At 48.9% G+C, this 23,347-nt stretch overlaps 2 protein-coding genes across 13 annotated transcripts; one reads left to right on the top strand and one right to left on the bottom strand.

The window, feature by feature from the left end:
* Positions 1-1,061: 1,061 nt before the first annotated feature.
* Positions 1,062-15,414, bottom strand: LOC122364470 (histone-lysine N-methyltransferase SETD1B-like). Of its 2 annotated transcripts, none has more exons than XM_043334853.1 (13): positions 15,306-15,414; positions 9,331-9,565; positions 8,926-9,049; positions 8,196-8,288; positions 7,722-7,899; positions 6,510-7,455; positions 6,090-6,219; positions 5,516-5,680; positions 4,509-5,182; positions 3,543-4,143; positions 2,958-3,161; positions 2,280-2,537; positions 1,062-1,904 (listed from the first exon to the last, which is right to left on the bottom strand). In XM_043334853.1, exons 2-13 carry the CDS (start codon positions 9,537-9,539, stop codon positions 1,731-1,733), a joined length of 3,756 nt encoding a protein of 1,251 aa, XP_043190788.1. In that variant the 5' UTR covers positions 9,540-9,565; positions 15,306-15,414; the 3' UTR covers positions 1,062-1,730. The 2 variants fall into 2 exon arrangements, with proteins under 2 accessions (XP_043190788.1, XP_043190787.1); XM_043334852.1 differs by having other exon boundaries at positions 15,324-15,366.
* LOC122364471 (MOB kinase activator-like 3) lies at positions 10,197-23,192 on the top strand. 11 transcript variants are annotated; one of them, XM_043334858.1, is made up of 6 exons: positions 10,197-10,353; positions 18,029-18,146; positions 18,447-18,597; positions 19,627-19,854; positions 20,294-20,409; positions 20,773-23,192. In XM_043334858.1, the coding sequence occupies exons 2-6, from the start codon at positions 18,111-18,113 to the stop codon at positions 20,941-20,943; spliced, it is 702 nt and encodes a 233-aa protein (XP_043190793.1). In that variant the 5' UTR covers positions 10,197-10,353; positions 18,029-18,110; the 3' UTR covers positions 20,944-23,192. The 11 variants fall into 11 exon arrangements, with proteins under 11 accessions (XP_043190793.1, XP_043190800.1, XP_043190789.1 ...); XM_043334865.1 differs by having other exon boundaries at positions 10,212-10,279; XM_043334854.1 differs by having other exon boundaries at positions 10,323-10,353; positions 17,929-18,146.
* Positions 23,193-23,347: the final 155 nt, after the last annotated feature.

The raw sequence follows: 23,347 nt of genomic DNA on the forward strand, positions 1-23,347 counted from the left end.
GGAATATCTCCGAAACCGCTGAAGCTACGGTGCTGAAATTTTCTGACTTTTCCTAAAACTAAATTGGGCACATTCCCTGAAAATTTCAAGTTCATAACTTTACCAGGGGCGGCTCCAGAGCACTGGGAATTGGGGGGTCCTATTCGTGAAGCGAGTCATTTGGGCGAAGATCACGATGCTGCACCAGTTTTACGAACAGTGAATGAAAGGTATCATGTGATAACATATACAGTTATTGTGCATCCTCTTTTGACACGTTTTTGCTATAATAGGCGGATCCAGGCGTCCAAAAAGGGGGGTTATGTTTTACCTCCCAACATAGGTGCCCTGACACCGCCTATGCATAACCAATACAATTGTAGTCGTTCTCTCATAAGAAAATTGTAACATAACAAGACCATTACCACGATTTTTAGAAACAGTACCAACAAAAACCTTATTTACTATACTTTTTGTGTACCCCCAATCTCAATGATCTGTATCCGCCTATGATTTTTGAAAATGCATATTTTTGGGATCCATGTGAATTCCTGGTTCATTCTCTATCGATCGGCAAAAGTTGCGTTAAGATTGGTTCAGAAACCTGGCCGTGATAAACAGTCTAAAATGTATCTGCAATTTGCCCGTTTTTACCCCCCTCTACCCCCCCTATTGACATTTTTTAATTTTTATTTTTTAGAAATGTAGATCACGCTGAGCGAAATCGAACGCCGTTTGAATTTTGAAAATCGGCCCGTTAGATCTCGAGATATCAAGGGGGGGTCGTAAACAGCCCCCCCCCCCTGCCACTAATAGGGGGTAGCCAGGAGCCTGCCACTAATAGGGTTAAATGAAGGTTTCCTGAATATAGCCTGTGCCACATATCACAATGTTTGACAGTAAGGGCAGGGTGATCAGTGTTAGTGGACAGTCATGATTCATGACCGAACCAGAGCAGCGGAAAAGAAACAGTATTTAAAGTGAATAGGCCACGATATGATAAAAAAGTGTACTCTCCAACTACTTACTCCACTGAGGGACCAAGTCCCGCAACTCGAAAATATCACAGCAAACACCATAAATTATTTGACTGCGATATTATATTACACAATATACCGGTAGCAGCACGGCAACGGTACAGTTTTGTACACTGGATGTGGTCTTATTCTGTACACTCATACACATATGACGGGTGAAATGGCGGCGCCTGACGCGATGAAACTGATGGGCACATGTACACTGAAAGACTAGACTCGGCGGGGGAGCTGAGAGGCCCGTCTGATACGGGATAACGCCGAGACTATCGCGCAAAAATTAGAGAGAAAAAGAAACTAACGAAGACAAAATAACAGTGCTGACTACGCCTGCGATACGCAGCACAGAAGCAATGAGGCAGGCTGACTGCCTGGATAGGGTAATAATACTCAACTATATACGCAAACTGACAGTGAAGGGCAATATACTAGCTCGGGCACTGGACAAACACCAGCACGCATCGACACTGACTGGAAATAGCCGCGACCTATGATACGTCACTGGCAGCTAAATTTAGCGACGAAGTTCAGGGGAAAGGGGTCCCCGGCAATGATCATAGCCTCATTAATTTACATGACTAATAACAACACATTCATGCACATATTCCCAATACGATGGGAAAATTACTATAGCTGTCCTTTGTTTTGTCTTTCAGTCACTGCGTTTATTCACGCTTGAGTCCGACTGAGGCGGCCCTGGTTTCCAGACTCTCCGCTCTAGTTCAGGAAACCGCGACAGTGCAGAGTTCCACACAAACAGGGGATTTTATCCTCCTCGTAGGGGAACTTGTAATCGTAGGTGATCTCCTCATTTACCCCGATCGGCTGCTTTGAGTAGATCACGATCTTCTTCTGTCCCTCCAGTGATACGATCTTGGCGTAGCAGTTGGGCTGCGTGAGCGGGGAGGGTGGTTAAAACGTAGTCCGAGTGAGCCTAAACGAGGTAAGATAAGAGGGCAACTGTGTGTTTACGTTAGCAAAGATGATCTGGTCCTCGTTGCCAGATGCTGCCGGGAAAAACGACCTTTTCATTTACGCTGCAGTTTCGTTGCACATTCGCACCATACTCGGACGAATTCCGCGACCAATCTTTGATCTTCATTCAAGATTGAGTCCCCGTTTCTACCTCTGACACTCTTCCCAAATCGAAAGCATTCCTCCCCTTTCCTCTTTCCACAACATTTCACGTCCACCGCAATTACCCCCTCCCACACCCCACTTCCCCAATCCCACCCCTCCCACAAGTTCCCCCTCCCATCTACTGACCGTGCAGCTGTGGTTGATGAAGCGCGCCAGGTTGCCGCACTTGGTGGCGTCGATGATGTTGTCGCGGTCGATCCTGAACAGGTACGAGCTGCCGATGCCCTGCCGCTCGTACACCAGCTCGCGCTGGTCGGCCACCGACTGCCGCACGTGCTGACCCACGTACTCGATCACCATCTCGTCAGCAGCGATCGGCTCCAGAGCGAACAGACCCCAGTCGTGAATGGCCGACTTGCCGAACTTGAGCTGCTTCTTGCGGAACTGTGTGACGGGGAAAGGTTGTGGTCAGTGTTAGTGGGTGATGAGGTCTGCAGATGCCAACAACTTCACGCCGTGATTGATATTGAAACCAAATGAATGTTTGTTGATGACTTTTTGCTCGGCTACGCTTGCTTCAGCGATTACTATCGAACAATACAAAAAAAAACTCCCAAATTCTTAACTCCTTAAACGAAACAATTTATTGAGTGAAACAATTTATTGAGTGAGCAAGGTTGTTCATCAAATTGATCCCTATCCGCACTACACTTTTACTGCTTTTTCGGCCGAGTAGCGCCTTTCTGAGATGTCAGAAAAACAGCCACCATTACTACGTTCATAACCTGCGCCCGAGAAGTGTATCAAGAGAGGCCCGTTTCCATTCCCAACCCAGCCTCCCACCTCGCCCTGTGTCCCACCCACCTTGAGCTGGTTGAATTTGAGCAGCTCGCTCTCGGTGGCCGCTCCGAGCACGGTGAGGATGCGCCGCTGGTTGCTGCGCGCTTCCCTCGAGATGGACGCCGCCGTGGCTGCCTTAGCCTTCTGGTCGGGCGCCGTGGTCACCTGCTGTGGCTGGAGGGACGACTGGGCCACGGTCGACTCTGCCAGCTGACGGCCAAAGTGGTACTGCAGAGAGGGACGGGCGTGGTCAGTAAAGGAAGAAAACATACATGCTTATTACATAGGTACATATTTACACATGCTCCTCGCTATAACAGCTTATCTATGCAACACAGAATCACGGCCTATGAATACTCCAGTGCAAATGTCGAGTCTCTGGGACCGTCAAGTGGAGCTTAGACCACTGATGGTAGCTCAAACAATCCTGTCATTTAGCAGCAAGATTCATATGCAAATATTGAGTGATCAGTGGAGTCTTATAGCGCCTGTGCCCTGTCGTGAAAATCATTATCGCTACAACACACAAGTGCCATCATAGTCATAAAGCACCCATCCCCTCGCCCCCCCCCCCCCCCATTTCCACATCCACAGCAGCTCGACGCTCACCTTATGTTTGGCCTTCTCTTTAGCCGACACTCGGTAGTACCCCTCAGTTCTCGCCGAGCCGGTGCTGTGTGCCGGCGGCTCGGCCAGCTTCCTCCTCTTCTCTGGCCTGTCGGTGGCAGCGTGATCCACCCAGTGGGTATCGTTCAGCCAGTAGCTGCTCTGTTCGTCTGACAGCAGATTCTCGTAGCTGCAGTGGAGGTACTCTATATCCTCCACCGTCAGACCGCGTGTCAGGAACTCGTACAGTAAGGCCATCTCCGACATTATGTCGCGTTTCTTGAACGTCGACTCCGGGACCACAGTGCGGCGGGTGTATTTGCGTTTTCTCCGGCCCTGCACGGGCTCCGGAGTCGGTTCAGGTTCTGGCTTCGGCTCCGGTTTGGGTGCCGCCGGCGGTGCGACAGGTGACAGGGGTCGTGTGTAGCCGTGGTCGGCCAGCAGAGCTGCCTGGATCTCCTCCCGGCTCGGAGCGGGCGGCGAGGGCGGTCGGAAGTAGGAGTGCTCCTCCCATGGCGAGTTGGAACTGGAGCCTCCCAGGGCAGCGGCGGGAGCGGGAGCTGAGGGTGGCGAGACATCTGCCGCAGACTCGGCGGTCGCCGCCCTGCAAAACAAAGCACGGAAACACTTATTTATGACGCTTGGGGTATGCTTAATGCTGATGAAGGTAAACAAGAAATATTGGAAGCATAATAAAAATAAAAATAAACGCGAAAAATAAAAACGAACCTGGGATTGGAAAATAAATATGTGAAGAACGGCACAACACATTTGAATATTATCTAAAATAGGTAGCATGTCGCATCATTTCTAGCGTGCCCAGATTGCCGCATTGCCTTGTACGCATTAAAATTCCCTATAATGTAACAATGAAGTACCTACCCAAAGGAAACCTTCCCGAATATAAACCCTGCTAATGTCACATCACTACTTAGAGAACCTTCCACCCATTTGTCTCCCACCACTCACGGTTTCGCGTCTGCCGGTTCATCCACCTCCATCTCCATCTCCCCCTCCGTTTCCGTCTTCTCCACCGGTTTCTCTGCCAGTACGGCCTCGATGGCAGAGTCAATCCGAGACGCCTTCGTCTCTACCTCTGAAGGTTTAACGGGGCTCGCCGCCGCCAGCTCCGGGGAGGCAGGCTTCTCTTCTGCCTCCTCCAGCTGCTCTTTTGCCTGGTCGGTCGGCTCCACACTCGACTTAGCCTCGTCGGCTGACGCGGTCTGAGAGTCCGCGTCCTCGTCTGGCTTCACCTTCATCGCCACTGCCGGCTCGTCCTCTGCAATATCCACGACTAGACTCTCGTCCTTCACACTGTGCTTCTCTGCGTCCGAGTCTGATTTCGCGTCCTCGGGCTCACTCTCACTCTCGTCACTAGAATCACTGCTGCTACTGAGGCTGCTGCTGCTGCTGCTACTCTCAGCACTACTCGAGGCGGTGCTGCGAGCCGTCCTTCGTCGAGGGGGAGGTTTTTCCTCCTCCTCTTCATCACTGGAAGTGTCGTATATCCTGGGCCGGGACCGGGTCGCCGGGGCCGGGGCAGGAGCCGGCTCCGGCTCCGGGCCCGAGTCGGAGTCGGAGTCGGCAGCCATGTGAGAGTCAGAGTCGGGAGCCGGCGGCGGCGACGGAGGCACGATCTTCCGCTGTGGACAGACACGAGCGTTGAGGTATTGCGGCTATCTAGCTGTCCGCTGCAAACTCAAGCATGCACTTGGCAAAATAAAACGTCCTTGACAACAAGGCAAAAATTCGAACATTTCATCGCTTTGGTGATTGAAAAACAAAAACCTTATGAGGTCTAAGAAGTCTATACATACTGAAGTTTAAAGGTGTTTGCAACCAATGCTCATCAATTCCTAGAGGAATTTGGTTCGCAGTAAATTCCACTTCACTAAAAGTGAAGTAAGTGAAGAACTTCAACGATTGTTTCACCCACCCCTAAAAGGCGCAGATCTCAGTTCTCGTCATTAACTCACCCGGAAGGAGGGCATCTTGGGCAGCGACATGCGGAAGCCGAGCCCGAAGCCGGCGCCGGTCAGCGAGCCTCTACTGTTCTCCAGCAGGGAGGTGAGGTCGGACCGCTCCAGGGAAGGTACGGAAGGCGGCGGAGGTACGCCCGTCCGGCTGCCCGCCTCGCGCGCCTGAGAAACACATGCGGAGAGGTGTTGTGACGGTCGGAGGCGTTGGCAACGGGCGAGATGAGAGGCTTGACTACTGCGAGACGGAGACCAAATAGACACATACAATCAACATGGTGGAACATTCTGACATAGGATCGGACTACGGCCGATTGGAGCGATAGAAGAACTTACCGAGAATTAATTATGCCCATTCTGACAACATACCGAATAGGAGATGCATTACGCTGATATAAATCGTGGAAAGCCGATGCAAAAAAAAAGTTATGTTCGAGTTCATAAATGGCCTTGAGGTGGTATTTCGTTAAAAGGATAAATTGCGAGACAAGCCCAGACATAGCATTCTCAATCACTATTGTCAGAATCCCAGGATCGGTTTATCAATTCTCCGATCGTCCGCCGAGCGCCGCACCTTGTGCTGCTCCTGCTGTCGGTCCCACCACTGCTCCAGCTGCTTGTACGCCGTGTTCTCGATCATCTTCTTGTTGAAGTCCCGCTTCAGGATCTGCTTTAATTCCAAAACCACCTCGTCCAGGGTTCGCCTGAAGGGAAAAGGAGTCGATACATCATACGGCCCATGATTTGTTACTGTTGTTAAGTCCTGGTAAAATGCAAGATTTTTGAGATAGTGGGAACTTCAGTGTTCTGTTCCGTGCATCAGTTGAATTCGTTATATGTTTGGTACGACAGTTTCTGACAAGACTCCCTTTCTGGCAAAACGACTATTTTTTCCAGCAAACATACTATTAGAATTATCAAGCGCACAAGTGACCAACGGAGGCGACGGATACCTAAGTACGTCCCTTCCCCGCGCCCCCTCTCCTCCACTCACTGTGCCAGCGTCTCCGGCGTCAGGACCTCGGCCTCGGTCGGCTGCGGTTCCTCTTCCATCAGATACTCGGGCGGCGGCGGCGGAGGGAACGCCGTGAATCCCGGCCCGGGCGGCGGACAGAAGTAGGGCCACGGCTGTCCCCAACCCGTCTGGAGCGCCACGCCGCCCGGCGGCGGCGGAGGGAAGCCAGGCGGGGGCGGCGGAAACCCGGGCGGGGGAACGGGAGGGAACCCGGGCGGAGGACAGCCCAGTCTCCCGTCCTCCATCGGGGGAGGAGGCGGGGGAGGCGGAGGAGGATCGGAGGGCTCCGAGAGACGCCGGGACGAGCGGCGCCGCCGCCGCCGACCTCCCACCGAGAGCCCTCCCAGTCGCCGGTGCAGCTCGCCGATGGTTTTCACGCCCTCCAGAGAGCCGCGGCGAGCGCTGTCCGCCGCCCATCCGCCGCGCTCCCACGCCGCGTCCTCACAGCTCCTCAGGTACAGCTCGCGCGACAGGAACGGACTGGGTGTCTCGCTGAGCGGCTCCGGCGGCGGGCCACCGTTCTCCCCCTCACTCTCCGAACCGTCCGCCGAGCCACCCGACTCGCCCTCACTATCCAACATCTCCGCGAAACAAGGCATCAGACCGTTCCTCGTCTTCCTCTTCAGTAGCTGGGCGATCCGCGAGTCCAGGTCGGGCCTAGTCTCTTCGTCACCGGCCGGCGGAGGAGGCGGGGATGGCGCCGGGAGTGAGTGCCATCCGTTGCGGAGCGGACTCGGCGGTCGCTCCAGCTCGGCAAGCAGACCCGGCTCGGGCGCCGGCGGCGGCTCCGGCGGCTCCGGCGGCTCGGGCGGCTCGGTGACGGAGGAGCGGCGCGATGAAGACGGCGACGGACGGCGGTACGGACGGTCCAGCCGTACCGGGAGGTCGTCAGAGAGGTCATCGGCCATCTGACGGACCACAGAGCCTGGGGAGGAGGGCAGGGCGGGGTCAGAGGCCACAGCGGCCACAGTGAGGCCGTAAATGTCTACAAACACAGACTAGTTAGATCCTAGTTGTCCCACTAGCCTTGGGTTAATCATATCTCAGAGGTTGATGACCGACGACCATGCGAACAAAAACAGTAACATCGCACATTGGTGAACTATCATCACCATTAAGCTAGCAACTTCTCCTGGTCATGGCCTCGTATTAGCCCTTCCCCCCCCCCTTCCCGTCTATCTCAACACTTACCGAAGGCATCCAGGAACACGTTGAGCACCTTGCCCATGACGGAGGTGCTGTTGAGTTTGTCGACACACGCTCTGGCGGCCTCCACGTGCTGGAACACGGCTCTGCCCAGGCCCAGATGTTTGCTGGTCCGCCGGTGGTAGAAGATGGTCAGCTCGTCCAGATCGCCGTATTTCTGCACCTGCGGACGGTGGTGGCACGGTCAGTGGGATAATAAGTTGGGACAGGATATTGGTGGAATAGAATGGTGAGTTGGAATGGTAGGATCGACCTGTGAAGGTCAGCTGATTAGAAGGTGAGTTATCATGGAGCAGGCTGTAATCGATTTGACATCGTACGTCGATGAAACAGCCAATAGCTAGGTGCCCATAAAGATTTAAGGTTACTGCAGCTCATGTCAAGAAGCACACATGACACAGCACAGCCAGTAAGCCGAACCTTGCCGATTGGGCCTGGCAGGTAGAGGCTGGAACTCACCAGGTCCGTGAGGAACGTCTGGTCGATGTTGTCGTTGATATTTGTGATGGAGACCTCCAGCGGGGGTGGCGTCCCCACATAGTTACTGTCAATCTGAAAACAACAAGCCCCATGAGGATAAACAACAGTATAGTGTGTACTGATTCGTAATGTCAAACTAACTTGGTAGCACAAAAGCCTTAGAGCATGGGAATGTTCCCCGAAATATTATCAGAAATGTCGTATTAACATATTCACAAGCTATGAACACTTTATTGATTAAATGCGACACAAGTCTACGGTAAAGAAGGCAAAAAGAAACAAAATTCTCGATCGCCAGACTATGATGTTCGTAAGTAGGCACTGCCTTCAAAATTAGTGTCAAAAGATTCGGGTGGTAATAGGGAGAAATCAAAAGTTCGTGAACTTCTAATCGTTAAGGTCCGTGTCGTCTCACAACAGCTACGGCTACCAATTAAACGAATTTATACCGAATAAGTATCGCATGGACTGTCAACGGGCAGGGCTCGTAATAAAACATACGGACGGAAACGAAATCCCTTGTGATACCTATCATAGAGAAGCGTTAGCCATTACGAACGTCTTCCGATGCGAGCCTTGTTCACGGGCCTTTCCCCGTCAAACCTTACCCTACAACACTCGGCCTGGACACAAACCTCTAAAAGGCCGCCAGTGTCCGTCTACTACAACTATACAACCTCCCCAGCAGGTTTCAGCCAGTAATGCCTACCTTGAACTTGGGCACCGTCATATGGAGGACCTCCATGCGAGCCCAGAGCCGTGTGATGGACGACCGTGGGTCGCGCACCTGTACAGCCGGATACAGGGCGTCGTTCGGCACACGTCCGTCGTACCTGGGAGGGCAAGCCGGTCAGGCTGGCTCTGTGAGGTGTGGAAGTATGTATGGGGGGCAGCACGTAGAATGCCTAAAGACAATAAATAAAGGCACATTTGTTTTGCTGAACAGACATTGTCAAAATGTAACCACTAAGCAGCTTGTTAGCAATGTTTGTCACTTTTTCATGTGGAATAAAAGTGACACAGTGATTGGTGATGTTGAGCTTAGGCCAAACTGCTTAATATATTAAATCATTTAAGACATATAGGAGGCTCAGACTTTCCAGCATGGACTGACCTGTATACTTTGGCTGCACCTTGTATAATGCATGGATCAGACAGTAGCTTGTAAGATTTATACTTTGGAGGGGGTGGGTGCTTGTCCTTTGGAGGGTGGTGATTATGGTGAAATTGATTGTGAGAATGATTCTGATGGTTCTTGTGATGATGATGATGATTATGGTGATGTGAAGAGCCATGAGGCAGGCGCTCCATTATTTCATTCATGCTTGATGCCCTGCAATCCTCAGGTCCTGAAATAGGTACAGCAAATGGTTAGAAGTCAGTTTAGAAGTCGTTGTTACCTAAACCCTGCTCATTCCATCTGCAACAACAGGGTAAAATAGGGGACATTCATAGTCATACAGAAGATACACTTAGCAGATACTTCACTTCAGAAGCTAAGAATAAAAAGGATAAAGCTGCACCAGCCCCATCATTCAAGGCACAATTACAGGATCATCACTTCTTTAACATTAATTCACATTTCTACCCTCTACTATGGTCCAAACTCCATAGCCTTTCTGATATCCCTTTCACAGTTCACTCAATGTGAGCTGAGCAAGACCCATACCGGCCATACACCTAGGGTCTGTTCCCGTCGCTCCTCCCAAAAAATCTCGGATGAGGTTGGATGAGCTTGGAGGAGAGCCGTTTCAGAGGAGCCACGGGAACATTTTAGCAAGGAAATCAGCTGTTTGCGGGCTGTAACGGTCGGCGATTTATGGCGCGCAAACATAGATCAAGAGATAATAATCGCTTTCTAATAAAATAACCTTAGATTAATATCAAACATTACTATTCAAAGATATCCAATCGTCATCAATCACTAAAATCATTTCTACTTCCCTCAATTCTCATTTATAAACAATTCACATTTGTATTACGTGCGCCAAATATGTCTACGCAAGAGCCTCCTCCAAAAAACCAACTTTCGTTTGGGATGAGGGAGGAAGCAAATAGTGGTGGTGAGATGTGAAATCAAGATGAGCTTGGAGGAGCTTGGAGGAGCGACGGGAACGATTTTTTGAAACGAGAGGAGGTTAGAGGAGCTTGGAGGAGGTTAGAGGAGCGACGGGAACAAACCCCTAGTGACCCCTTATCCTGAAGACCAGCTTGAGGCTGGAACAAAGCTTTCACATTACAAATTAGCTCTTGCTAGTTGCTTCTGCTATTAGAACACATGCATATTTTTTGCTCCTGCCTCAGTGTCCCAAAAATTGTCAATTTGGGTGGAAAATGACATCCAAATAAAATTCATTTTCCACTCTCACCATCAATTTTGAGGAGCAATTTTCCACTCCCAACCAAGAAAGGTTTGTTTTTTTTTTCTAGAAAAAGCAGTTGTGTGTGTGCTCGGCTTGAACTCATACATTCTATACTTTGTAGTAAAACATGCCATTGGTCTGTTTCCACTCTGTGGATCTGAATAACCAGCCCTTTAATACTCTCCCCCCTTTTAAGGGTTAATTTTCTCCTCTGACACCCCAGCTAAAAATCAATTTTGGGACACTGTCCTGCCTTGTGGCACGTCAGCTGCCCCTGCGAGTTAAAAAGCTAAAAGTTAAAAGTTGTAATCCAGCCTAATGGTATGGCAAGGTAAGGTTGACCAGCATTGCCTGATACAATAGGACTTTTCGCTCGCACAAACAGCAACAAGCTCTGAGGGCTGTTCGGCTGCGCAGCCAAAATGAATTACGCTGCAGCACGCATGCGCAGTGAGGGCTGCGTCGCCCGTTAGTCCCACCCACACGACTGTGTCATCGCCTGTATGACATCACCTACTGAAGCATACTTCTCTTGGTTCATTCAGCCAGAATGATGGTGCTGCAAGAGATGAAAGTTGCGCGGATTAAAGTTAACCGCCCAAAATTTCTTATATAAGGGGTTTCTTTGGTTTTTAGGTATCATTATCACTCATTTCAGTGGCGCATCGCTAGTAACACATTTGAACGCAATTTAACCATTATTTGAGCGACAATCACCAGTCCACCCGTGCAACGGTTCACCGCGTTTGAAATAGGCTGCAACGACGCTCGGCCATGTCGCGCCGGCGGAGAGTGGGCGCCAGGCGGTTGACATCACCCAAGTATGACGCATGCAGCACAGATCTTGATCTATGCTGCAGGGACCCGAACAGCCCTCTGCTTAGCATAGGCTATAGCTCCATCGGCATCAATGGCCACTCAAAGTTCAAGCTTATTACCTAAAATTGACAAACATGTATAAGAGAAGAAAAACCAAAAAGGAAACTGAATCTGATCCCAATTTTTTTATATCACATAAATATGTCCTATCACACATAGGTACAAACAAGGCTATATGGTACAAACGATTTCACCCGGGCAGGAAGCAAGATTCAAGTCTTTAGCCTAAATACCAAAATGCTTAGGACAAATGAACAGAAAAATCAGCAAATATGGAAATTCTTCTGAGGCAAGGTGCTCACAGGATATCAGTGCATTCAAAGAGGTGATCAAGGACACCTTTAGCATGAATGTAGCAGTTTCCAGATGTTTCCGGGTAGGCAAGTTGGTGCCAAATAGGCCAAGGCTGCTGATAGTGACACTTGAGACACCAGGGGTAAAGCATGAGATCCTCCGCATGGCCCCCATGCTACGTGGTTCTGAAAGATGGGGAAACATATACATCACCCCAGACTTAACTCGAACCGAGCGAGAGGCAGCCCGCAAGGTGAGAGAAGAGCTTGCAGCCCGCAAAGCAGCAGGTGAGACAAACCTAACCATCCGAAGGGGAAGGGTGGTCAAAATTGGTACCACCCCCAGAAACGAGGCTGTGGAGCACAGTACTGCTGCCTCTGAGGCTGCATCAGGAAGACAAATGGAAGTGAGCACCCGGCTTGACACTGGGTCTTCTCATCCGAACGGCACTTGCCAGGCTCCACATACTGACGACCCCACGGCTGTTGCAGCCGGGCATCAGAGGAGCACTCAGCAATGACTGTCGAACAATAACCAAGTCAGGATCAACAGAGCCAAAGCATTGAAATGCATGTACACAAATGCAGATCAGTTACCTAACAAGAGGGATGACTTGCTGTGTATGATCTCAGATGATTTGCCGGATCTCATTTTCATCACTGAATGTATACCAAAGGCGCAGGTGTCACCCATTGATCTTGCTCTATTGGACTTGCCCTGCTATAATCTCTACACCAGCTTCGATGCAGGTGAATATGGTCTAGGGGCAAAAGGAGCTCGAGGCATATGTGTTTATGTGTCAACAGCCATCCAGGCTGCTGTAATCTCACTTGGGAGGTACTCATCCATTGAGCACCTGTGGATTCAAATCGCACTTCAAGGTACAGATCGGTTGTTGGCCGGCTGTGTATACCGCAGTCCATCTGCGAATCCTACACAGAGTATTGAAGAAGTGGCACTACTCTTTCAAGCTGCAGCAGAAACAGGAGCATCACATCTTTTGATATCAGGGGATTTCAATATGCCGCAAATTGACTGGCACGAATGTTTCTGCTCGGCACCGGCTACACATCTTGCACACCATTTTCTTGCGATGGTGCAGGACTCGTTGCTTTTCCAGCACGTTTTGCATCCAACCAGGTATAGAGAGGGAGACACTCCGAGATGTCTTGACCTTTTATTTACCAATGAAGAGGGGATGCTGTCGGGTCTTAACTATCTCCCAGGTCTCGGCAAAAGTGACCACGTCGTGTTACGTTTCAACGTACACTGCTACACATCTCGAACGTCGTCAGACCAAGTAAGGTTAAATTTCAATCGGGCCAACTTCGACCTGTTAAACGAGAAGATCCGCAATCTGGACTGGCGATGCCTGGCTCATCTAGACATTGAAGAAGGCTTTGAATTCTTCAGAGATACCCTGTCAAGGCTGGTGGCAGCCTGCATCCCCTCAGCTCGTTGTTCCAAGTCCAGGAAGAACATCTACATGAACACGGAGGCACTGAGGATGAAGAAAAAGAAGAACCAGTTGTGGTTGAAGTACTCAATATCGCAGGATCCACTTGATTTGGCCAGGTTCAAGGCATGCAGAAATTCCCTTAGAAGCCTCACCAGGAGCTTGCGTAAAAACTTTGAATCTCAGCTGGCAGCAGATCTAAAGAAGAATCCCAGAGCCTTTTGGCGGTATACGAACTCCAGATTGAAGACGAAGCCGACTCTGGGTGACCTCCGGAACAACACTGGGACACTAGAGAGTAGAGACCACGTTAAGGCAACAATCCTGAACGACTTCTTCGGCTCCGTGTTCACGCAGGAGGAGCTCTCTGAAGTACCTGTTCTCACTGATCGCAGGCCGACACAGGATCTCACCGACATCTCGATAACTCCAGCGGCGGTACAGAGGAAGCTACTAACTCTGAACCCTGCTAGTGCACCGGGACCGGACAACATACACCCACGCGTTCTGCGGGAGACTAGCTCGGCTATCAGCGCTCCACTAGCTGCTCTCTACCGGCGGTCACTCGACACCGGCAAGTTACCACGCGCTTGGTCACTTGGCAGGATTGTGCCCATCTTTAAAAAAAGGAGACAAGCAACTGCCCAGCAACTACCGACCGGTGAGCCTGACCTCGGTTGCATGTAAGGTGTTCGAGTCACTGATCCGGGATGAAGTGTATCGGCATTTGACTGACGCACAGCTTCTCTCTGGCAGCCAACATGGGTTTCGTCCTAAGCGTTCATGCAGTTCCCAGTTGATTGAGACACTGAACGACTGGAGTATTGCTCTTGAAGGTCGTCACAGTATCGATGTGATATACCTGGACTTTCAAAAGGCCTTTGACTCGGTCCCTCATCAACGATTGCTGAACAAACTCTGCTGTTACGGCGTCAGAGGTAAACTCTTGAAGTGGATCGAGTCATTTCTGTCAAATCGTTGTCAGCAAGTGGCCGTAAACGGACAACTATCTGAGTGGAAGCAGGTAGCGAGTGGCGTTCCCCAGGGTTCGGTCTTGGGTCCGCTTCTCTTCCTGCTGTTTGTGAACGACCTGCCCGACCTGGTTCGATCGTCAATAAAGCTATTTGCAGACGACACCAAGCTTTACGCTAGTGTGTCCACACTTGGCGATGCGGCGATGATTCAGGCTGACCTTGATGCTCTCGTTCATTGGTCGGAGACTTGGCAGATGCCGTTCAATGAGCACAAGTGCAAGGTCCTTCACCTAGGTCACAGGCGACTTGACAACCAGTACACTATGAGGGATGTCCTCCTTAGTGCCACCGAAGAAGAGAAGGACTTGGGTGTCCTTATCGACTCCGACCTGAAGTTCAGGAGGCATGCTTCAGCAGCTGTAAGAAAAGCCACTCAAATGTTAGCGGTGATACGACGCTCCTTCGTGCTTCTCGATCAGCAAACAGTGCCACTGTTGTACAAATGCCTAGTGAGACCTCATTTGGAGTACGGCAACCTTGTATGGGGCCCGCACAACAGAGCTGACCAGAAACTCGTTGAAAGAGTTCAACGTAGAGCTACTCGGCTGGTAGCAAGTCTCCGTCAACTGCCCTACGAAGACCGACTTAGGACTCTGAAGTTGCCGTCTCTATACTACAGGCGAAGAAGAGGCGACATGATAGCGACCTACCAGATCTTCCATGGCGGCATAGATGTGGATCCAACCAGTTTATTCACGCTCGCTACCGACACTTCTACGAGAGGCCACCAGTTCAAGATCCGGAAAGTCCCAGCTTCAAGCAGAGTCAGGAGGTCAGCTTTTGCCATTCGTGTGGTAAACGACTGGAATGGGCTGCCGGCCGAGGTTGTTGGCTCTCCTTCGCTGAACGTATTCAAAAGCCGCCTGGACGCCCACTGGGCTTCGCTTCAGTATCTGGTGCCTGACACTGATTGAGTCGAGTCAAAACGGAACACATGAGTTCGATGAGAGCGGGACCTCCAGGCCTTAGTGCCTTTACAATATCCCGATCACTTTAAGGTAAGGTAAGGTAAGGTAAATATCATCCAAAACAGTACAACAATCGTCCAACTACGGTTACCTACCTACTAAACTACACACACCTATCACTTCAATCTTTATCAACAAATCAACCACCACGACGAGACAAAAGTCGGCGCAAAGTCGGCAGGCGGATGGGCGCGCAGCATTACAACTGTGTTCGGTGAAATGGATTTAATGAAGCCTGCTCGAAAGCGATGATGTGTTGCCTAGCAACAAGCGCTTTCGTCAGCAAATATCTAGGCTATTGGAGTATCTCGCATTCTTCATGATTTTCTCCCATGGCTGCTGAACATGCTGCTCAATATCGGGGGTCATCAAGTGTTGATCAGTGTGTATGCATGGTATATGAATTTCCATATATTTGATGTTTTGGATAGGTATGGTGTCGGGAAAATCTTTTCATTTTGTGGTGGGATGTCATTTCTTTCTTATTACTCTATTGTTATGTAATTTGTATACACCAGCGCGGTTCAAATCAAAATGGCTTGATTCTGCTTCAGCGGTTTGGTTTGTGGGTGTTACACCCAAGGCATTATGTTACACCGGTTTATATAGCCTTGGTTACACCCATATTATGTGTTAAATTATTATGGTGCTAAATTATCGCCCTGGTTGCTTGTATGATTAAAAAAAAATCATTAAATTATGCCATTATGGTTTACTTACCTGGTTTACTTACCTGGTTGGGTTCCCTTCGCTTGGTAGTCTTAGGAAAAAGGGCTGGTAAGGAAGGATAGGAACCCTGTCTCACAAGACACGCCAGTTCAAAACATGCTATACAGTTGTTCCAGTTTGGCAACATAGATCACAAGAATGAGAACTGGAAATGTGTGTCTGCAGTATGACAGGCAATAGATACATTTCATGTTAGCGATAATACATACAGAGAATACCAATATAACGAGCGATTTTACAAATATTCTACGAGTTTGTCTGGGATATGCTGTTCAAGACCCCTCTTGAAGGACTGGATGTCCGGAGCAGTAACAACAGATTCAGGGAGGCTGTTCCAGAGGTTAACACATCGTTTGGAGAAAAAGCGCTTACGTACATCAGTGCACGAACGGGTCACATAAATCTTACGACTGTGACCTCTGGTGACGCTGCTGTCGGTTAGAGTGAACATGGAGTCTGGACTTATACAGCTGTGACCATTCACAATCTTCCAGTACTGGATGAGGTCAGCCCTAGTCAGCCTTCCCTGTACAGAGTAGAGCCCTAGCCTGTTCAGTCTCTCTGCATAAGTTAAGTCTGATAGTGACTCCACGCGCTTAGTCCATTGCCTCTGGACACGTTCGAGTTTCCGAGCATCCTCCACGTAGCCTGTGTTCCAAAGACACGAACCATATTCAATAACTGGTCTGACGTGGGTCTTGAAAAGGAATGTCATAAAATCAGGATTGCGACACACTGTGGATTTGAGGAAGCTGTGGCAGAGTCCTGAGGCTTTGTGAGCGACGGATTCAATGTGTAGGTGGAACTTCAAGGATATGTCCACTGTAACCCCTAAGTCAGGATGTGAGCTGACAAAGGGTAGCGGGTTCCCATTAAGGACATAGGGGGTGGGGGGCACCTGTTCTAGGTTCCGGGAGGATCTGGAGAATCTTAGCACGGCGCATTTACTGGCGTTTAGATGCAGTCCCCAGGATTCAGAAGTGCGCACTAGAACGTCCACATCAGATTGCAATGACTGCACAGGGTTGGTATCGTCTGCGTCAGTCAACCTGCTAGTACATGCATAAATTTTTAAGTCATCAGCGAACACCTTATGCCTACAAGACAGTTGAGAGGCTATGTGGTTGATATACACAAGAAAAAGGAGAGGGCCGAGGACCGATCCCTGAGGGACACCACTTAATACAGCCTTAGCGCTACTCAGTATGTCCATCACGCCGACCTGTAACGTTCTGTGAGAGAGAAACGATGAGATCCAGTCAAGAAGCGAGCCATCAATCCCGATGAGGCGAAGTTTGGTCAATAGTATGCTGTGGTTCACAACATCAAAGGCCTTGCTGTAGTCAAACAGGATTACATCAACTGTGCTACCATCATCCAGTGCCTGTGAAACATCATTGTACACCAGCAGCAACTGGTCAACGGTGGAGCGCCCCGGGCGGAATCCAAACTGGTGATCAGACAAGACAGAGTGTTCCTCCAGGTAGCTGTGGACATGGGCACATATTAGTCTTTCCATGGCCTTGCAAGACACTGAGGTTAGGCTGATGGGCCTGTAATTCAGTAAACTATATGGTGGTAAACTATCAGACTCCGTTGTTTTGCTTTGCACTTCTTCAATGAACTAAGGGTTTAGGCTTAGGTTTAGGTTTAATCGGATGGGCTGGTGTAGACTAGGTGTCTATTCGGTGCCCACGTCAGGTATAAGGTAGTATACTGGACTGATTGGATCTAGGGTATAGCCTAGGGTAAGGGATTATGGGTAGGTACAGTTTCAAATTCAATATTCATTATAAATCAGTTACCTATGGGTGTTGAAATGTCTTTCTTGGAAAAATGGTGCACTTTAATTTCTGCTCTTTGACATAATAGATACCTAGGCTGCTAAATTGACCCAACCTTAGGTCACCAGTATAAAAATCATGTATATCTTTTTGCGCCCTTTTTTCTCTTTTTTCATCTTTTTTGATTTTTCTCCCCTTTGTATAGTCAATTCTGATTTATCAAGTATTTTGGCAGAAGTGAATAGCAGAGCAGCAGGATGGTCTGTGTTTATCAACCAGTGCATTTCAATTTGTTGTATTGACAGTTGCCAGTGTCTGCACTCTTCTGCTGAACTTTGAGTGTGTGTATCAGGAATAGAAGCTGTTCCTACTCCTAGACCTCTGAAAATGTCTGCACTGGTGGATTTCTTCCAAAAGGGGAAGGTGAGAACTTCTATCTTTTGATGCAACAGTATGAAGTATTGCAATTTTTCATGTTTGTCATTGAGTGGGCTAACTAAAAGCAGAATTAACAGTGATTTACATGTTATGTACACTGAGTACAGCCCAGACTTATGTTCTTGCTACTGGATTATTGACCTGGTATGAATTATGTACAGCTCACGCCTCACACTTATGTTATTACCACTGGATTCTTATATTCAACCAAAGCATGTCAGTATTGGAAATGTTGTCTTGAAAGATAAATGTCATTATCTTATCATTGCATTTCATGTGTTACAGACATTTCGTCCAAAGAAGAATTTTCAGCCAGGCACCTTGAAGTATTCGCTGTACAAGCACGCCCAGGCATCACTGAACTCGGGCCTGAACCTGAGGCTGGCTGTCAAGCTGCCCCCTGGGGAACAGCTAAATGACTGGATTGCAGTCCATGGTATGGAAACCAGTAAAATGCCTTTTGGGCGAAGAACGAGCGAGCGAGATAGTGAGCCCTGCACGTGCGGAAGGGCGAGAGGGTACTTCAAACGGGCTTGTGCAAAGCACCCTTCTAACCAGTCGCTAGCGGTGTGCCAAATTTGAACGCAATCGGCCCAGCCGTTCCTGAGATCTGGAAGTGGCATTCTGCACGTGTGCGCGTGCAAACGGGGTCCAAAATGACTTTTGCACGGCACCCTACTAACCGGTCCCCAACCGTGTACCAAATTTGAGCGCAATCGGCCCAGCCGTTCTCGAGATCTGGAAACGCCCCCTGCACGTGCGCACGTGCAGTAGCACCCTAACTGCAACACATGGGAATGCATTGCTTGGTGGGGGTGCCTACTTGTATGCCAAGTTTCAGCGAAATCGCCCCAGTAATTACCGAGTTACTGAAATGGGAACAAATTTGGCACCTCTTCTTTTTGTATTTTGCACGTGCAGTGGGGGTCACTCACATAGATCAAGAGTATCCGACCTTTGGTAGAATGGATGCAGCTACCCTATAAAAATTACCGCAAGACAATCGCTCAAGCCGCTGCTGAGATATGGGCCTCTCAAAATCTTTTTTTTTGGGCCTCTCAAAATCACTACTTTTGCAAAACTGCTTGAACACCCTTGACTTTTCACGTGGCACGTCCACGACGGTCACTGAGATGTATCAGAAGTAGTCAATTACGGGGTAGAAGGGATGGGGCTACCCAGTAAAAAAGACCGCAGGCCAATCGGTCCAGCGGTTGCTGAGATATAAGCCTCTCAAAAGCGTTACAGGCCGGGCCGGGCCGGGCCGAGCCGAGCCGAGCCGGGCCGCTCATACTGAGATTTTTCCGTTATATTGAAAAGACTTCGCTTCGCTCGCTCGTTCGTAATAACCTGTATCGAACTCACACTATTAACACAGCCGCCAGTCTTAAATGCCATGCATTTAATGCTGAATCATTCCATGTCAGTGTCGCTAGTCTCCCAACTTTTCCTACGCTCATTCCAGTTGTCGACTTCTTCAACCGGATCAACCTGATCTACGGCACCATCTGTGACAACTGCACGGAGGAGTCGTGCCCGGTGATGTCCGGCGGACCGAAGTTCGAGTATCGCTGGGCCGACGGCAACAAGTACAAGAAGCCGACGGCGCTCTCCGCACCCCAGTACATCACACTACTGATGGAGTGGGTGGAGGCGCAGATCAACGACGAGTCCATCTTCCCCGTGACAGTCGGTGAGACGCGCGGTGGGGTGGGGGCGGGGTGGGGATGGGAAAAGGAAGTGGTAGAGATAGGACGGTGTGGGGTGGGGCGCGGTTGTCACTTGTCAATGTGACGTGTGCTTTGTGACAGCTGGGCCACGTGAAGTGGTGGAAGGGATCGGAGCGACCGGTCAGGGCACAGGCCGGGACAATAATATGTGTAGTGAGTTGGATGCTTGCATCCAGTTTAGATATATTTTTGCATCCAAAAGGCGTCAATTTGATGCTCACTCATAACATATCGTTAGTAGTGAAACTTGGACGCCATGAAAACAGTGCAGTATTGGTGTGGTTTACAGTCGCCGACTTTGTATTTTAGCGGTTTATCGATATACAAAGCATAACCACGCGTTACGTCGGCCCAATGTTATCTGTTTTACATTAACTTGACTCCGGCCCTTTCCATTCGCAGATGTGCCGTTTCCAAAGACCTTCTCCAGCCTGTCGAAGAAGATTCTGACGCGTCTGTTCCGTGTGTTTGTGCATGTCTACATCCACCACTTTGACCGGCTGGTGGCCATCGGAGCGGTAAGTTCCGTGCAACTGCCCGTAGATCGACGGAGATAGCGATACTTTTTCTGCTCTTGCTTTTGGAAGCCAGTTGTGTTGTACGACTTGATGTGGTAATTATTTTATGCTTGCCATAGTATGTTGGTGACCTTTCATCTTTAAGTCCAGTTATAATGTTCTGCGTTCTTATTTACCTTCGTTTGCTGGCGAGTGTTGATTGATTAATGATTTGTTTGTTTCTGACAGTTGACACATTGCCGGCGTTGCTGCTACTGCTCGAACGATTGTAGCTGTTTTTTATAACAGTGTCATTATTGCGAACAATTCTACCAACACAGGAGTGAGGAGCGGTAACTGACTTGTTGGCTCCACCGTCTCCAGGAAGCACACGTTAACTCGTGCTACAAGCACTTCTACTACTTTGTCACGGAGTTCGACCTGGTCAAGGATCGCGAACTGGACGCCCTGAAGGAGATGACCCTGCGCCTCTGCCGGGATCCAGACCCGAGCGGGCAGCCGCCGCCGGTCGGCTCAGGGGTCGGCCTTCACTGACGGGCTCAGGTCAGATGGGAGTGCCGGGGTCCGGTCAGGAGACTGGACGGGGTAGGTGCCCTGTCGGAGGAGCTGGCGATTGTTCTGACCACGGCATAATCAGTGGTGATTATCCAGCCACGCGACAAGACTTGAGGCTCGGCGGGGTGCTTTGAATCGTGCTGACTGCGTCGGCAGAGATTGTATTTTTATCTGGCTTCAGAGGTGGGATGATCCATTATCGTGGCTGCGGATCGCAGGCTGTTGGTCAGAGATTTGACGGCTTTTGATCGGATGTACTTATTCATATGCTTGACATTGCTGATTGATACTCTGAATGTAGTTAGTTGCAAGTGTATTGCATATGACTTCATAGCACTGCATGCTAATAGCTGGCAAATTAGCGATATCGTCCATTGTTAGTTATCTTTGCAGTCCTTGCCCCATCTTATCCTTATGACCGTTCCATTGCTCGTTTGTCTAACATTGCATTTTACTGTGCACCATTACTAAGTACTGGATAGAAAATGTTCATTAGCTAATTACTTTACGGATCTAAAAGTTATTTAGGATGACTTTCGTACACCAAGCAGAGCTTTACCTCCTGATGATTTTACATCTATTCGAAATGCCAGATGTCCTAGATAGATTTCGTACTTTTGTAGGAGTTCAGTGCCTCCATGATACTAGTCTATCCCATTTTTGCCACATGCGTTTTTCATAAACTACCCGTCACTGTATATTCAGTATTCACCCGTTTATTCACAGTTTTAGGCTGCCGTGGCTTATGTTATGCCAATCGCTTCGCATTACCTCGTAGCGATGTGATGAGATAGGAATTTCGTCACTTTCCTTTGTATACACATTTAATCAATCTCACTGATACCAAAACACATTCGACGTCATTGTTTGCTCGTTGAGTGGTTTCTTCTGTCATCCTTTGCCTTTTAGTTTCCGTTCTTTTTTTTTTTCCTTTAATGATCACGTCTTCGACTGAGGGCTGCGATTTGATTCATGTTTATGTTCGGTTGTGATTTTAGGAACAACACTCCAGTTAAAATGGCCCTGAGCCTTGACAGGCAAATTGTTTTTTGTCATTCTTAAGTGCTTGGTAAGTATATACTATCGTACCTATAATATACTTTTATTATTGGGTCGGCAAAGTTTTGCCGTTTGCGTGAATTTCACATGTGTGGTCTGTACCTTGTCCAAGGACTAGTCCCCTGATCTGCATGAAGTTTGGTACTTCTCAAAGCAAATAAGGGCATTCTGCTCGCTATGTTAGGTTTTGAGTCATAGAGCAACACCGTCATTGATGATTTAGCATGAAATTACATAAGCGTATAAGAATGAAATAAGTCATGTCTGTGCAAACTACGGAAAGAATTATACCATTTTCGTAATAATTTTGTTATGTATGATACGTTTTTTATTGCCACATCTGACATCTTTGCATGCTGTGTTTCTCGCTTCGCGTGTTTTCAAGACAATAACTCCGATTTTGGATGTTTGTATCCCTTATCACAATTTTATTTATGCTTAGACAACATTCAATTGATGCCCGTCGGAAAGCTATATGCTCTGTGGCATCCTTGCTTAGCTTATAGAAGCTTACGATGCTCTGAAGGACAATAAGTGCTAGCGTACCGATGTGACTCAACCGACGACTCAGTCTCTTGTGCCTGAAGGGTCAGGTAGCGCAGAAGTCACGTGACGAGATGGCACTCACTGATGCCACCACGTGACCTTGTCAGCAGGTGCGTTCGATCCGTTGTGAAATACCACGTGACGGGAGCTCGTCTGGTGTCAGCCGGCCCGTCGTCGGTGCTTGTGATATTGCTGTAGTCTGTGCTGAAATGTGTTTTGTATGGGAGGGGGATCGGGAGTGTATGTGTGTAATGTGTATGCTAAATCCCGCATCATGAGTCACGAACTTAGCAATAGCAGTCGTCCGCGTGTATAACATCCTGTCCTGTGCTTCCTGTGGATTCGTTCAACCGTTACCATATTCCCACTGACGTGTTCTTCCACGCCCTCTGCTATTTCTTTTCTTTTTTACATCCCTTTTTCTCATTGTGATTGCTCCATCCGGAATGTTCGAAACCTGTTTAGAAACGGTTGTGATATTCTGATTAGCGTTCATCGCTTCACGCATAGGAGCATAACATTTAGTCTCCGGGCATTATTATTTAATTGTAGTCAAATGCTAGCTAGATAGTAATTTCGATGCATAGCTGCGCTTGTGCTTATCAATAAACCTGCTAATAATGTTCGGTGTTCTTGTGTCGGCTCAGGATTCGATCAAGGTGCTCTGCGATATTTGTGTTATAACTGGGGATCCTTGCGATTCATATCAGGATGGAAGAAGTTTTGTCATATTGGGCGTCAGGTACAAATTTACGCAGTGTGTTTGACTCGCCTTTAA

This window comes from Amphibalanus amphitrite, unplaced genomic scaffold, assembly GCF_019059575.1.
Source record: "Amphibalanus amphitrite isolate SeventyFive unplaced genomic scaffold, NRLGWU_Aamphi_draft 000678F_arrow, whole genome shotgun sequence".
NCBI lineage: Eukaryota > Metazoa > Arthropoda > Thecostraca > Balanomorpha > Balanidae > Amphibalanus > Amphibalanus amphitrite.